General features: G+C 32.3%; 1 protein-coding gene across 2 annotated transcripts in view; it reads right to left on the bottom strand.

Moving 5' to 3' along the window:
- LOC115885285 (probable cation-transporting ATPase 13A3) overlaps positions 1-14,620 on the bottom strand; it is a 45,168-nt gene that overhangs the window by 6,403 nt on the left and 24,145 nt on the right. For both annotated transcript variants that reach the window (XM_030904174.1, XM_030904234.1), the window contains exons 8-15: positions 12,221-12,419; positions 12,039-12,158; positions 11,791-11,972; positions 9,382-9,582; positions 3,705-3,893; positions 3,531-3,641; positions 3,175-3,388; positions 2,933-3,118 (exon numbers count right to left, since the gene is read on the bottom strand). In XM_030904174.1, the coding sequence (XP_030760034.1) occupies positions 2,933-3,118; positions 3,175-3,388; positions 3,531-3,641; positions 3,705-3,893; positions 9,382-9,582; positions 11,791-11,972; positions 12,039-12,158; positions 12,221-12,419 (1,402 nt within the window). The remainder of the gene's footprint in view (positions 1-2,932; positions 3,119-3,174; positions 3,389-3,530; positions 3,642-3,704; positions 3,894-9,381; positions 9,583-11,790; positions 11,973-12,038; positions 12,159-12,220; positions 12,420-14,620) is intronic.

Here is a 14,620-nt window from a genome sequence, read left to right on the forward strand (position 1 = left end):
TTAATGGTGCGTAAGTCACAGAATATAGTATCATATAGTGCCGTAACATCTGGGCCGCTTCAAGTGAAACTAGTATCGTCCGCAAAGAGGCAGAATTTACCGCTAATGTCTAGATTTGCAATGTCGTTGATAAACACCAGAAATAAAATAGGGCCAGGTACTGAACCCTGAGGGACACCACATTCTATAGACTTACAAGAAGACATAGACGTATCAATCCTCACAAGCTACCTTCTGTTGCCAAGATACGACTTAAGCCATTCGAGCGGCACTCCCCTGAATCCATAGTATTGCAATCTAAGAATTTCACAGAATCCACGACGTCAATAGTGGTGTTATTAAGTACAAAAGGTTATAATATTTTTATATGACAAAACTTTAGTTTTTGATAGGTTGAGGCATAGGAGATTAGAATCGCACCAAGATTTAATGGTGCCTAAGCCCAAGTAGCATTTGGACGTTATCTAACGTCGGGTATACGTCGCGTTCAATAAACCCGACGTCGGTTACCAACGTCGGTTCGACCGCCTGACGACCCTTATTTGCACCTAAATGGGGAATACAGATTCGGGTCGCCTCGACGTCGGTATCTGACCTAATAGGGAATGTAATTCTACCAATCACCAACGTCATATTACGTTGGATTTTAGTTACTTAAAATTCGTTGCTAAGCACTTACGTTACGTTTGGTTTCATATTCGCTATCAAGAATACGCAAAAACCTAACCAAACTACCCCTAATTACAAATGGATTCATAAATCACTCCTCGAATATAACTATAAGTGCCTGTCTAATTTCATATTATAATAATTCTGAATCATTAATCCAGACATCAGTTTTGTCAACGGAAGTCCACTTTTTGATATATCTGATTAAGATACTCCGGAAAACAACGAGCGCTTCAAAATTAGGTAGATTTATAAATAAAAATATCTATAAAAAAGTTACTTGCAAAAATATTTTTTAATTTTCCTAGCTGGTTTAATCATACAACTGTACTCGTGGTTCCCCCAAACTCAACCTTATCAATATTATTCTACTAGAAATCGAAATGTGAATATAAATTTTAAAACAAAAACGATTTTAAAATGGCTGACAATCGGATACGTGTTAAGAATGGCGGATTTCTGTGTCCGACTTAATATGAACTACCAATACACTAATTCCGACCGGGTGTCAACATTAGTCGTCTCACACCACCGAAGATCATCAAACCGGACGACCGGCAATCGTATTATGACGTATATAATTCCAACGTACGCCACGTAACCTCACTTTCTGCGTATGGTGATTTGTGGATTTGTGCAACTATATTTTAGTTTTGTTTTCTCCTTAAAAAAATGGACAGCCACTTTTTAAGCTAACCTCACATGTGGGAGGAGGATGGGGTCTGCTGGTTTCCTAAGCTAAAATGAAATTAAGATGCACCAGTGTAATGCAGCATCTGTTCCCGGATAAAAATCATTTATATGAGTGGAGGCAAGACATCACTACTACTATTATTATTTTTGCAAAAAAGCCTTGACCTCTTTCTGTAAAATGTAGATGAATGTCTAAATGCCTTTTTAGTGTTTTTAGGCATAAGTTTGTTTACAAAAACTTTTATTAGGTTATGTTCATGATGTTCATTAGGGTCGCAAATACTACTTAATGGGTTGTATTTGGTTGTGATTCTGGACGTAAATAGAGATACGTAAATTAGGTTATAAATATGAACATAAAATACAACAAAAATATAATTGGACGTTACTTTAGGGATTATCAGTGAGACTTATCCTATTCGGACAACGGGTAGACGTCGGGCTGGTTCAAGTATATATGTACGTCGTGCAAGCCAACGTGGGAACGACGTTGGGAAATTAATAAAAATGGTACGTTGTTATTTTGTACGTCGACAGATCGTTGGATTTACCGACTCGGATCCAACGACGTCGCTTTTAATAGGAAAGCGACGTCACAGGTCGTATCACCAGCACCCGACCTAAATTTGCACAAAGTCTGACGTCGCTTCAGGTCAGATTTAGTTCGAAGTCAGATAGATGCTACTTGGGAGTCACTGGATATAGTATTATAGTGCCGTAACATCTGGGCCGCTCCAAGTGAAACTAGTATCGTCCGCAAAGTCGCAAATTTTACCGCTAATATCTAGATTTGCAATGTCGTTGATAAACACCAGAAACAAAATAGGGCCTAGTACTGAACCCTGAGGGACACCACATTCTATAGGCTTACAAAAAGACATAGACGTATCAATCCTCACAAGCTGCCTTCTGTTGCCAAGATATGTCTTAAGCCATTCGAGCGGCACACCCCTGAATCCATAATATTGCAATTTGTTAATTAAAATATTATGATTTACACAGTCGAACGCCTTAGAGAAATCGCAGAAAATTGTAGCTGTAGAGTGAGGGTTATTCAGGCTATAGAGTATACATTATTAAAAAGGTCGAACATAGCATCATTTGTGCAAACGAATCTTTCAATGATCTTAGATAATGTGGACAGGAGTACAATTGGGCGATAGATAGTTCGAAGCTTGATCTTTATCTCCTCCTTCATGCAGAGGAATAATTATTGCTGTCTTAAGGCAGTTTGGAAAAACTCCTTTTTGGAATGACTCGTTAATTAAAGTAGTAAGATGCATTAATGTGCATTCCGGAAGTTCAGAGAACATTTTGAGAGTAAGCCCATCAGTCCCAATGATGAGGATTGGTTTTTAATACTTTTAATTGTACTACGGAGCTCATCTAATGCTACGGGCGTGAAGAAGAAACTGTGTAAATTCTCATTGACTTTAGGGAGATATGAAAGTGAATCATGTGAAGAAGTTATGGTGTTCACTAAATTTTTAGAACGACGCGTAGAAAATTAATTTTCTGCGAGTCGTTACACAACCCTGGACAGAAACAGTAAAAATTATAAAAATCTTACCAGTAATCATCACAATTTTCAAGTTTGCATCTTTTAAAACCTGTATAATTCCATTCGTTTCAGGCTTCAAGCAATTTTCTAATATCAACAGTCCTACAAATTCCAAATCTTTTTCAATTTCCTCACGGGTAATTTCCAGTACTTTTTCATAATCTACATCCACAGGGAGACTTCTTTTAGCCAGACCTACAATAATCAAAATTATTTTGACTTATTTTTTTTGTTAGAAAAAAATAAATTACCTATTACTCTGTAACCTTTTTGAGTATACACTTTCAGTTGATCATACAGGTCATGAGGGATGGATTCTTCTCTGGATAGTGACACTACTTTTTCGGGTGATCCTTTACAGAAAATTTCGAAGTGATCATTTTCTGGAGATTTGGTTATCACAGACATCCTTTGTAGTGCCGAGGCGAATTGAAACTGTTTGATTATTCCGATTTCTTGAACTGCCTGTTAAGAATAGAAAAAAAATGTTACTATTCTAAGATCGAAAAAAAACGGTGTCAAAGACAGAGAATCATCGATTGTCATTTTCTAGCCGTCTTTGACGTCGTTTTTTTTTTCGATCAAACGTTACTATTTATTCACGTACATTATTTGCATCTAGTCCTGGAGATCTGACAACAAGGGATGCGGTGTAAGGGTCTGGATTTGCCTCCAGATAACCGTTATCTTCAAATATCCAGCCCGTTGACTCAAACATCTGGATACACAACAAAAATATTTAAAAAAATTGTTTTCAAAAAAATTAATGTTCAAAACGAACCTTTACGTCCAAAGGATCTCCGCAAATTTCTCCTTCTATTGCAGACAGACTGTGACAGGAAGCCATACCTCTAAACACATCTGTGGTACTTTCTAACAGAGAAATGTCCTTGATTGGTTTACCTAGTTGCTTATTGCTGACTGGTACGACACCCCACATGTCCAATGCGTCTTCTGTCAAAGTTCCCGTCTATAAATAATAAAATATACCGTTTATTATAACTCTAACTCTTTTTATTAGACAAAAATTTCTAAGCTGCTAGGAAAACTGTATATACAGGATGGCGGAATATTACAGCCACACAGTGGGGTATTTGACACTGATAGTTGATCGAAATTTTATGTAGACCTTATATAAATTATTGCTATTTTCAATTAAAGAGGAAATAATATGAACAAAATAAAGGATAATTCGTCGATTCTAAAAAAAGAAAGAAAAATCACTGTTCCAGTGTTTCCACGGTCAGTGCCAGTAGTACGAGGCATGTTTTTTAAGTAAGTACCGTTTTGCGATTCCGCCGCCGCAGCGCTACGGTCGGCGTTCCGCGCATGCGCGCTGGTTACCTACATCTCTTGTCTATGCACAGACGCCAGTACAGTCTAATTCTTCATTGTATACGTTGTTTATTGAGTGTTTAAGATGCCTCCGACAATCGTGAGCCCCGCCGATTGTGAAGTACGGGCTGTCATACGATTTCTTAGTGCTAAAGGCGTAAAACCGATCGATATTCATCGTGAGATCTGTGAAGTTTACGGACAAAACATTATGAGTGATGGAATGGTAAGGAAATGGGTGAGAGCATTTAAAGATGGCCGCACAAATGTGCATGATGAAGAACGGAGTGGGCGTCCTTCGGTCGTTAATAAAGATTTGGTGCAGAAAGTGGACGAAAAGGTGAAAGAAAACAGACGCTTTACAATTTCATCATTGTGCGACTACTTTCTTCAATGTTCTCGTAGTGTTTTGTATCGCATTGTGACCGAGAACTTGAATTACCGGAAATTGTGTTCACGTTGGGTTCCGAAAATGTTGACGAATTTGCACAAAACCCAACGTTTAGGCAGTGCATTGACTTTCCTTGAGCAGTACCACAATGAAGGTGAAGATTTTTTAGACAAAATTGTTACTGGTGACGAAACATGGGTGGCCTACGTCACACCAGAATCAAAACAACAGTCCATGGAATGGCGACATTCATCATCACCCAAAACAGTGAAGTTTAAGCAAACAATTTCTGCCCGAAAAATCATGTGCACAGTTTTTTGGGACAGAAAAGGAGTATTGCTAGTGGAGTTTCTGCCTCGTAATGAGACAATCAATGCAGCATCTTATTGTGAGACATTGAACAATCTGCGCCGTGCAATCCAAAACAAAAGACGTGGCAAGTTGAGTAAGGGTATTGTTTTGCTGCATGACAATGCCCGTCCACATGTGGCTAATCGGACCAAAGATCTCATCAAATCTTTTAAATGGGAAACTCTAGATCATCCTCCATACAGCCCTGATCTGGCGCCCAGTGACTACCATTTATTCCTGTACTTGAAGAAACACCTGGGCGGTCAGCGTCTTCAAGACGATAACGAAGTCAAAACAGTTGTGATACAGTGGTTAACCAGTCAGGCGGCAGAATTTTATGAGGAGGGTATTGAAAAACTGGTGCCACGTTATGACAAGTACCTCAATATTCACGGAAATTATGTAAAAAAGTAGATTAAAGTACAGGCTTTCATGTAAAAATAAAATTATTGCGATATCTTTGCACGTTTTTTTTTAATTCCAAAACGGTACTTACTTAAAAAACATGCCTCGTAATATCGCAACTACTACTACTAATGCTACGACTGATCCGTGAGCAATGCCCATACCACTAAAGTCGCTACTAATGCCAAATTGTGCTATACTGCTAATGGCACTAATGCGATCGCTTTGTACACAACAATGCCATCGCGGTTTACACCTCGCATTAGTATATCACTGATTGGCAAATTAGAGGAAACCAAGAATGTTTTTCTCATTTTATCAGGAAATCGCAAAAGTCGCAGTATTTTATTTTACTGTATGAAAGCCCAATGTTTACTAAGTAAAACGTATATAGACAATATGCTGAATTCTTCGAAATGCGCAACTAAATCTCTAAGTATAATAAAAATGTCACAAATTTAATCAAATTTTCTGAACGCCTAACTTTTAGTTGCAAAAAAATCGTTAGTATAGAGAATATCAAAATAAATAATACGTTTTTGTAGAATACATACCTGCAGCTTGCTGAGCCATTTTCAATCAAAACAATAATATAAACGTAAAAAGAGCACAAGAACAACAACAATTTATAATTTTAAACATAAAATTTACCTCTTATCTGTGAGAAGTAACAACTTTGACGTTTCGTTGAAACAAATGAATGCAACTAAACACACCCATAGCAACGCCATTCATGGCAGAGATGATTTAACTTATCATTTATCTTTTTTTGGGAAATCTTAAACACAATTGCTTTTTCAAATTTCGATCACCTTTTTCATGCTAATACCCCACCGTGAGCCACCTAGATTTCATCAAATAATAAAGATCTACTGATGCTAAATCATATTAGCGAAAATATCTAGGAAACTCTTTGTCTGAGGGTTAGACTTTGAGAGATATAAATTCTGTACCTATTTAATATCGGGAATAATATACCGGCTGTTCAATTTAAAATAAAAGAGTAACTTGCTTTTGAAAGTGACGGATGTTTGATATTAATTTTGTCCCACCCTGTATAAGTTTCCGGGTCAAGTTTTAATATGATTTAAAGTACAATGGATTTTTTTAGCTACATGGTATACGGGGAAAATTTAAATTTAGGTAGCTTTTATTGAAATTTAAAATTTGTTCTTAAAAATGTTAAATATGGCGAAAACCTTACATTTTGGTCATATGCTTTTCTAGTGAAATTTACCTTTATGTTTTTTAATAGAATCCTAAAATCAGTTATACCGGGTGCGTCTCAAAAGTGGCTCACCCCTATAACTTTTTTATTTTTTTAGTTAGAAACGAGATTTGCTGTATTAATATCTGACATAAATTAGGATTGATTGACGTATTCAATTGTTTTTGGTCACTTCCTGTTTCACCGGAAATGACCACAACTTTTGATTTTTAAATGACACCCTCGGTGTTTATTTACTTTATTCGATAGAAAATAACACTCTCTTTGAATAAGAAGACTAAGGAAGGAGCATAATGCTATCCATGTATTCATGCATGGTGGACGGAAAAGCCACCATAAAAGCTCTCTAGGGTGGGGATCCTTGACAGTTCTGTTTGACGATTCATTTGACACATTTGAATTTGATTTGAAATTTTGTGGATTTGTCAGTCTTTACGGAGCTTATTTTATGTTATTTATTATTTATTCTACTACTGATAGTTGTATAAAGGTAGTAAATCTAGATGGAAATTGTGACAGAACTTAAATTAACAGTGACACTATCGCGATTTATCGAAAAAGACTCTAAAATAGTTGGTTGTGTAGCGTGCGGTAGATCTCGGCAAAAATTGAGTGAAATAATGGAACAACTTTTCGCTAGTAAGTGACTATATAATATACATACGTGTAGTAAACCGATCATTTATGAAATTCACTTAAATTAACTAAATTATATATTTTTCTTGCATTTTAGCTTTTATTTATTACTTGTCAAAGATTAGATGTCAAAGAATTTAGATACGTTAATTTGACTTACCTGCTTCAGTAGCGTATCGGATGTTTGTGTTAATAAATACTTATTATAACTTATCTATTTTTATTAGAATTATATATTTTTATAACAATTTTAATAACTACCAACATTTATTCACAACGTAAAATAAAACAACAAATTATTGAGTCTACCCCACGTCTACCCTACATCATAGTTTTACATTTTTTAAATAAAATTAGAACGACACTGATAAACCGGAATTTAAGTCGGCCATATTTGAGGCCCATCGCGATGTACCTAAGATTTTTGATATGCTCCTTCCTTAGTCTTCTTATTCAAAGAACACTCTGAATAGAATGACATATCATATGTCAACTTTTGACATTTTCGCATATGGTTTATTTGAAATTATAAATTATGGTTCGTAACGAAAATTTGACTCGAAATACCAAGTGTGTGGTTAGGTTAAATTATTGAACAAATATGCTAATGAGCAACCCTTGTTCCATTTGAAAACAATGAGATATGATTAAAAATACGATTTGAGCATCTAACTGGCTAGGACAAGACATTAAAAACATTAGACGATCAAATCTATTTTTCCAAGGCTCCTTCAGGAATAATTTCCGGTGAAACAGGAAGTGACAAAAAACAATTTAATATGTCAGTCAATCCTAATTTATGTCATATACTAACATACCAAATCTCGTTTTTTTAACTAAAAAAATTTAAAAAAAATATAGGGGTGAGCCACTTTTGAGACGCACCCGGTATATATATTTATAAGATGCTCTAATTTAACCCAATAAATATGATCCCAAAATTTCTTGACAATACAAAGCGTCATTTTCCTTTGAGCTTCCGCTTCGTATTAGAGGTGCCATCCTGTATACAGGGTGTTTCAAAACAAATGCGAAAAACTTCAGGGGCTGATTCCTTGTTCAAAATAAAGGGTAGTTTGCTTCATAAACGTTGGGTCAAAAGTCAACCATTAGGGAGATATCGCGGTACAAAGATGGCGGAAAAATAATGTTTTTATTTTTTATCTTGAAAACGAAAGGAGATAGACTAATGAAATTTTTTGGAAGCATTACTGTTATGAAAACACACTTTCTGGTATTTTTTTCACTTTTTTAAAATAAGTGGAAGGGGTTGAAATAAACTACCCTTATCATTCTTGTTAACGAAATTTAAAGAAAAATCTTATCAAATACATGCAAAAAAAATATTTGGATAGTTTAGTTTGTTTAGACACTTTTTTATCTCTTGTGTTTTTTTGGTAAAACTCACCGATTTGAAATTAAAAAATAAAATGTAAAGCATTACAATCATTTCATGACAAAAAACATTTTTGGATAAAGAATCTAGTAGGCTGCTGTCAAACAGTTTTATTTCGTAATAATATCGTTACATTTTCTTCTGAACGATAACCTCTTAAAAATTATTTACCAAACAATTTTTAATTCTGTTTTTTAATTCATGAAAGTACAAAATAATAAAAAAAGTACATATTAAAAAATAAAAATGTTTTTTGTCCTGACATGGGGTAATGCTTTACATTTTATTTTTTAATTTCAAATCGATGAGTTTTATCAAAAAAACACAAGAGATAAAAAAGTTTCTAAACAAACTAAACTATCCAAATTCATTTTTTTGCATGTGTTTGATAAGATTTTTCTTTAAATTTCGTTAACAAGTATAATAGGGGTAGTTTATTTCAACCCCTTCCACTCATTTTAAAAAAGAGAGAAAATTACCAGAAAGTGTGTTTTCATAACAGTAATGCATCCATAAAATTTCATTGGTCTATCTCTTTTCGTTTTCAAGATAAAAAATCTTGGTACCGCGATAACTCCCTATTGGTTGACTTTTGACCCAACGTATATGAAGCAAACTACCCTTTATTTTGAACAAGGAATCACCCCCTGAAGTTTTTCGCATTTGTTTTGAAACACCCTGTATATGTATACACATATTTTTGCAATGGTAATTACCTTATCAAAACAAACACAGTCAACAGAACCAGTGACATTGATTACTCTGGAATTTATGCAGAAGATTCTGTTATTTTTCAATCTCTGAATGGCAAAAAGTTTTCCAACTGTCATGGCAGCAGGTAAAGCTGGTGGAATCACTATAGTGATAATGTCCAGAGCTTTTAAAGCAATATCGGCAGGACTCACATTGCGTTGGGCCTAAAACACACAAAAACACTATTTATTTCTCAAAAAAATCTCTTAAGTTTATTAAAAGAAATGAGAATTTCAAGAATCACCCTGTATTTTCCACTCGCAGAAAGTAACATTTTTATATAAATAAATAAAACAATCAGAAAAAATTATAGTCTTTTAGTGTTCTCCTAGTTAAATTGACATGACCGCGTACTATGGATATTAAATTTATTTACTTTTTGTATTAGTATAAGTATAATTTATTATCCCGAAAATGTTTTGACAGCTCAAATAAATATACTTTAATTCTGATTGATATAAAATAAATGAATTTTTCTCGGTTATTTTAAAATAATTCAAAGATATTTATGATATAATTTATTAGTGGTGATTTTTTTTATTTATATAACACACTTCTACAATATCATAGAAAGATAAACCCTATACTTGAAATATCAAAGGTACAGATTTATTGTAAAGAAATATTTTTTTAATACTTTTATGGTTACGTTAATACCAAACTATGTGTTAGGTATTATAGTATGATTGTTATAAAATTAATTCATTAATGATTTAACTTAAGCTCGTTTATCCTAATCATAATTTCGAATATATTAATAGAAATTATCTATTGAAGTACTATTTGTCACATATAGTTATTATTTTTATTATGTATAAAAAAAGTTGAGAAGATTCCCATTTTTGAATATTCTTAACACATTTTTAAAGGTCTCAGAAAAATAGTAAAGATAGTGGTAAAATTATGAAAATATTAGCATTAGTAGGAAGTTTTACGTAGATTCAGAATATATACACCTTTAAAGGCTTAGATGCTTTGGTTTTGTGAGAAAAGTAATTTTTTAAACCCTTGTTTTTGAGCTATTTATTAAATGCTCAATTTTTGAATATTTTTTACATATTTTCAAAGGCCTTAGAAAAATAGTAAACATAGTTATAAAATTATGAAAATATGAATATTTGTAGGAAATTTCATGTAGTTTCATAATATTTACACCTTTGAAGGCTTGGGTACCTTGGTTTTGTGAGAAAAATATTTTATTGGACCCTTGTTTTTGAGCGATTTATTAAATGCCATATTTTTGAATATTTTTTTACACATTTTCAAAGGCCTTAGAAAAACAGTAAACATAGTTATAAAATTATGAAAATATAAATATTTGTAGGAAATTTCATGTAGTTTCATAATATTTACACCTTTGATGGCTTGGGTACCTTGGTTTTGTGAAAAAAATATTTTTTTGGACCCTTGTTTTTGAGCTATTTATTAAATGCCCAATTTTTAAATATTTTTTTACACATTTTCAAAGGCGTTAGAAAAACAGTAAACATAGTTATAAAATTATGAAAATATAAATATTTGTAGGAAATTTCATGTAGTTTCATAATATTTACACCTTTGAAGGCTTGGGGACCTTGGTTTTGTGAAAAAAATATTTTTTTGGACCCTTGTTTTTGAGCTATTTATTAAATGCCCAATTTTTGAATATTTTTTTACACATCTTCAAAGGCCTTAGAAAAACAGTAAACATAGTTATAAAATTATGAAAATATAAATATTTATAGGAAATTTCATGTAGTTTCATAATATTTACACCTTTGAAGGCTTGGGTACCTTGGTTTTGTGAAAAAAATATTTTTTTGGACCCTTGTTTTTGAGCTATTTATTAAATGCCCAATTTTTGAATATTTTTTTACACATTTTCAAAGGCCTTAGAAAAACAGTAAACATAGTTATAAAATTATGAAAATATAAATATTTGTAGGAAATTTCATGTAGTTTCATAATATTTACACCTTTGAAGGCTTGGGTACCTTGGTTTTGTGAAAAAAATATTTTATTGGACCCTTGTTTTTGAGCGATTTATTAAATGCCATATTTTTGAATATTTTTTACACATTTTCAAAGGCCTTAGAAAAACAGTAAACATAGTTATAAAATTATGAAAATATAAATATTTGTAGGAAATTTCATGTAGTTTCATAATATTTACACCTTTGAAGGCTTAGGTACCTTGGTTTTGTGAAAATATTTTTTTTGAGCCCTTGTTTTTGAGCTATTTATTAAATACCCAATTAAAAAAAAATACACATTTTCAAAGACTTTAAAAAATAGTAAACATAGTTATAAAATTATGAAAATATCAGTATTTATAAGAAATTTTATGTAGATTCATAATATATACATTTATAAAGACATATTAATTTTCTTACCTTTGAAACTATGGTGTAAATGAATCCTATAGCTGCTATAAAAGCTAAAATTCCGATGTATTTGTAGCTGTCTCTTTCAAATTTAAAATCAGCTGGGGGAGGGTACAAAATGCTTCTTACCAGCTCACCTTTGCTGGTCAGAAATGCAGTACGAATCACTACAGCCATCACTTGATCTTTTCCTTAAATTATAAAAAAAAATATTTTTATAGAAAAAATGAATTTAGGGAACAAGTTTCTGTGCTTACCTTGAGACCGGGTTTGGATAATTTTTGTGCCACAGAAAAGAGTATGATTGACGTCTTCTTTTACACTGTAAACGTAGGTGTTGTTTTCTAATGCAGTTTTGGTTACTGGCACAGATTCGCCTAAAAAAAATAGTTATAACTGTGATTGAGTTTTATGTTTATTTATTTAGTTCAATCTTTACCTGTAAGCATACTTTCGTTCACTATAGCACTACCAGACAACAGCACAGCATCACAGTACATTTCACATCCTAATTTTGGAATCACTATGAGATCTCCAGGAACCAAATCCAGAGTTGATATTTCTTCGTACGTGTCATGGCCTCTTTTTACCGTTACAGTGGATGTTGAGCTTACTGTTCCTTTTAGATTTTTTTGATTCTGAAAAAAATGACATATGAATTAAAGTTGACGAGATCTTATAGTTTTTTTCTTGACGAAATGGCGAAGGCGCCGATTAAAAAATATCTTGAATTCTTTAATAATTCGTTTTTAATCTATCTATACTAATATCCTTCTAATATCCTTAAGTTGCCCAATCGACTAAACAAAATGTGCTGCCAACTGGAGGACAAATCGTGAACCTTCCGGGGCGGAGTCAAAAATATCGATTATTTTCGTTATTTTCCTCAGAGTAATGTAATAATATAGCCCAGGGTTTCTGCGAACTTTAATAGTGATCAGCTGATTAAGAAATTTAAACGAAACTTTTATTTTATTGTAAATTGTGGATTATTTTTGCCTGTTATTTTAAGAATTCTAAACCGTACTAACAAAGAAATTATTATTTCGATATGTTGGTACATTATTTATAATTTATGATAATGCTAATTGCTGTTAATTAATATTTAAAAAAAAGTTACATACCTATTTTAATTTGATTTAATGCAGGTTTATAAAAGAATAATTTCATTCTTAGATTATTTTATTCTAAATTGAGTGCTTTACGAATTTTATGATCTTTTTTTTGAAAACATGAAACTTTTTACATTTTTGATGCCAACTAATTGGCATGGTATTATTGGTATGAAAATTAGCCAAGAAATATTTTAAGATTTTTTAAAAATGTATACAGGGTGTTTCGAACAATCTGGTCATTGATTAATCACGATCCTGCTTAAAGCGCTTGACGTAAAAAGCTGATTTTTAGAAAACGGATTGACATTAGGGTGTAGAGGTTCGATAAGAAGGGATTTTTCTAAACTCGAATTCTAAGGGGGTGAAAACGCCCCTCAAATATTACAATATTTGTTATTTAAAAAACGGTTAGTCTTTTGGGAAAACGCTTGGACACGCATAATTTATTTTGTATTTTTACATATTTTGAAATTAAAAAAAAAAGTTTGGGTAATTGATTACCCACGATTCTGCTTAAACTGCTTGACGTAAAAAGCTTATTTTTGGCAAACGAATAAGTTGCAAATGATGATTTTGATGATGACACATATATGAGATCATGTCCTTAAAAAGTTAATTATCTATTATTTTCATAATTAAGGGTATTAATTATGTATTATCAAAGTATTATTCTGTTTATATGTAGTGGTCATACGAGTTGTTTATTAGCACAAATTATCAGAAATATTTATTGGGATTGTTAAAAATACCCAATAACCAATAAAGATACTAATCTGCACCGAGCCTATTGAATTTTGACGCCATAATATTTTATATATGCTCGCAGTAAGACAATACGGGGCTTAGTTTTATTGTTTTTTATAAAATAATATAATACAATTTAAAATCAGGCTAATAAATAAAAGGATATGACGAATAATTAAAGATTTTCACTTAAAACCTGTTAAAAAGTGCAAAAAAATGATCTTAAAAGTCCATTTTACTAATCTGAAAAAGTAGTAAAATAAGCTTTCGGCATTTAACGTTTTATGTAAAACTGGCTAGGTATTTTTACACAAATGAAGAAGGAAATTAAAGATAAAAGATTACACTGTATCTGTATTGTAGCACATTTTTATACAACTTCATTATTTTTAAGATTTTGATTTTCGAAAATAAAGACATAATTTAAAATTCCGTTACAATACGGAAATTTAAACAAACAAAACTAACAAAACAAAATTTATAAAAAAAAGATTGAAGTTTTGTAATTACAGTGATATACAGGGTGTCATTGAAATGGTGTAAAAAAATCGGGGGGTGATAGTACTCCTAAAAATAGTAAAAAAAGTTCCTATAGGTATAGGGGCACTAAAAGGGCGAATTTAAAAAACATTGGTTGTTTTAAAATTGTAGGCTTAAGAAATGAGATAAAATTTCGAAAAAAAATCCTCTGCCATAAATTTTGACCCTAAATCAAATGGTGATACTAAAAAATTATTTGGAAAAGCGAAAAGGGTGGTTCTTACAAGGGTAGGTTTTTTTTTCGTGAATAACTTTTTTGAGGTTATTTTTTTTGCAACGTGCGTTCATTTTTTGAAAACTACATACTTTTTCCTACAACCCCCTACCCTTGCAAAAACTACCCTTTCCGCTTTTCCAAATAATTTTTCAGTATCACCATTTGATTTAGGGTCAAAATTTATGGCACAGGATTTTTTTTCAAAGTCTTATCTCATTTTTTA

This window comes from Sitophilus oryzae, unplaced genomic scaffold (genome assembly GCF_002938485.1).
Source record: "Sitophilus oryzae breed Bouriz unplaced genomic scaffold, Soryzae_2.0 scaffold_1002_pilon_pilon, whole genome shotgun sequence".
Classification (NCBI taxonomy): Eukaryota; Metazoa; Arthropoda; class Insecta; order Coleoptera; family Curculionidae; genus Sitophilus; species Sitophilus oryzae.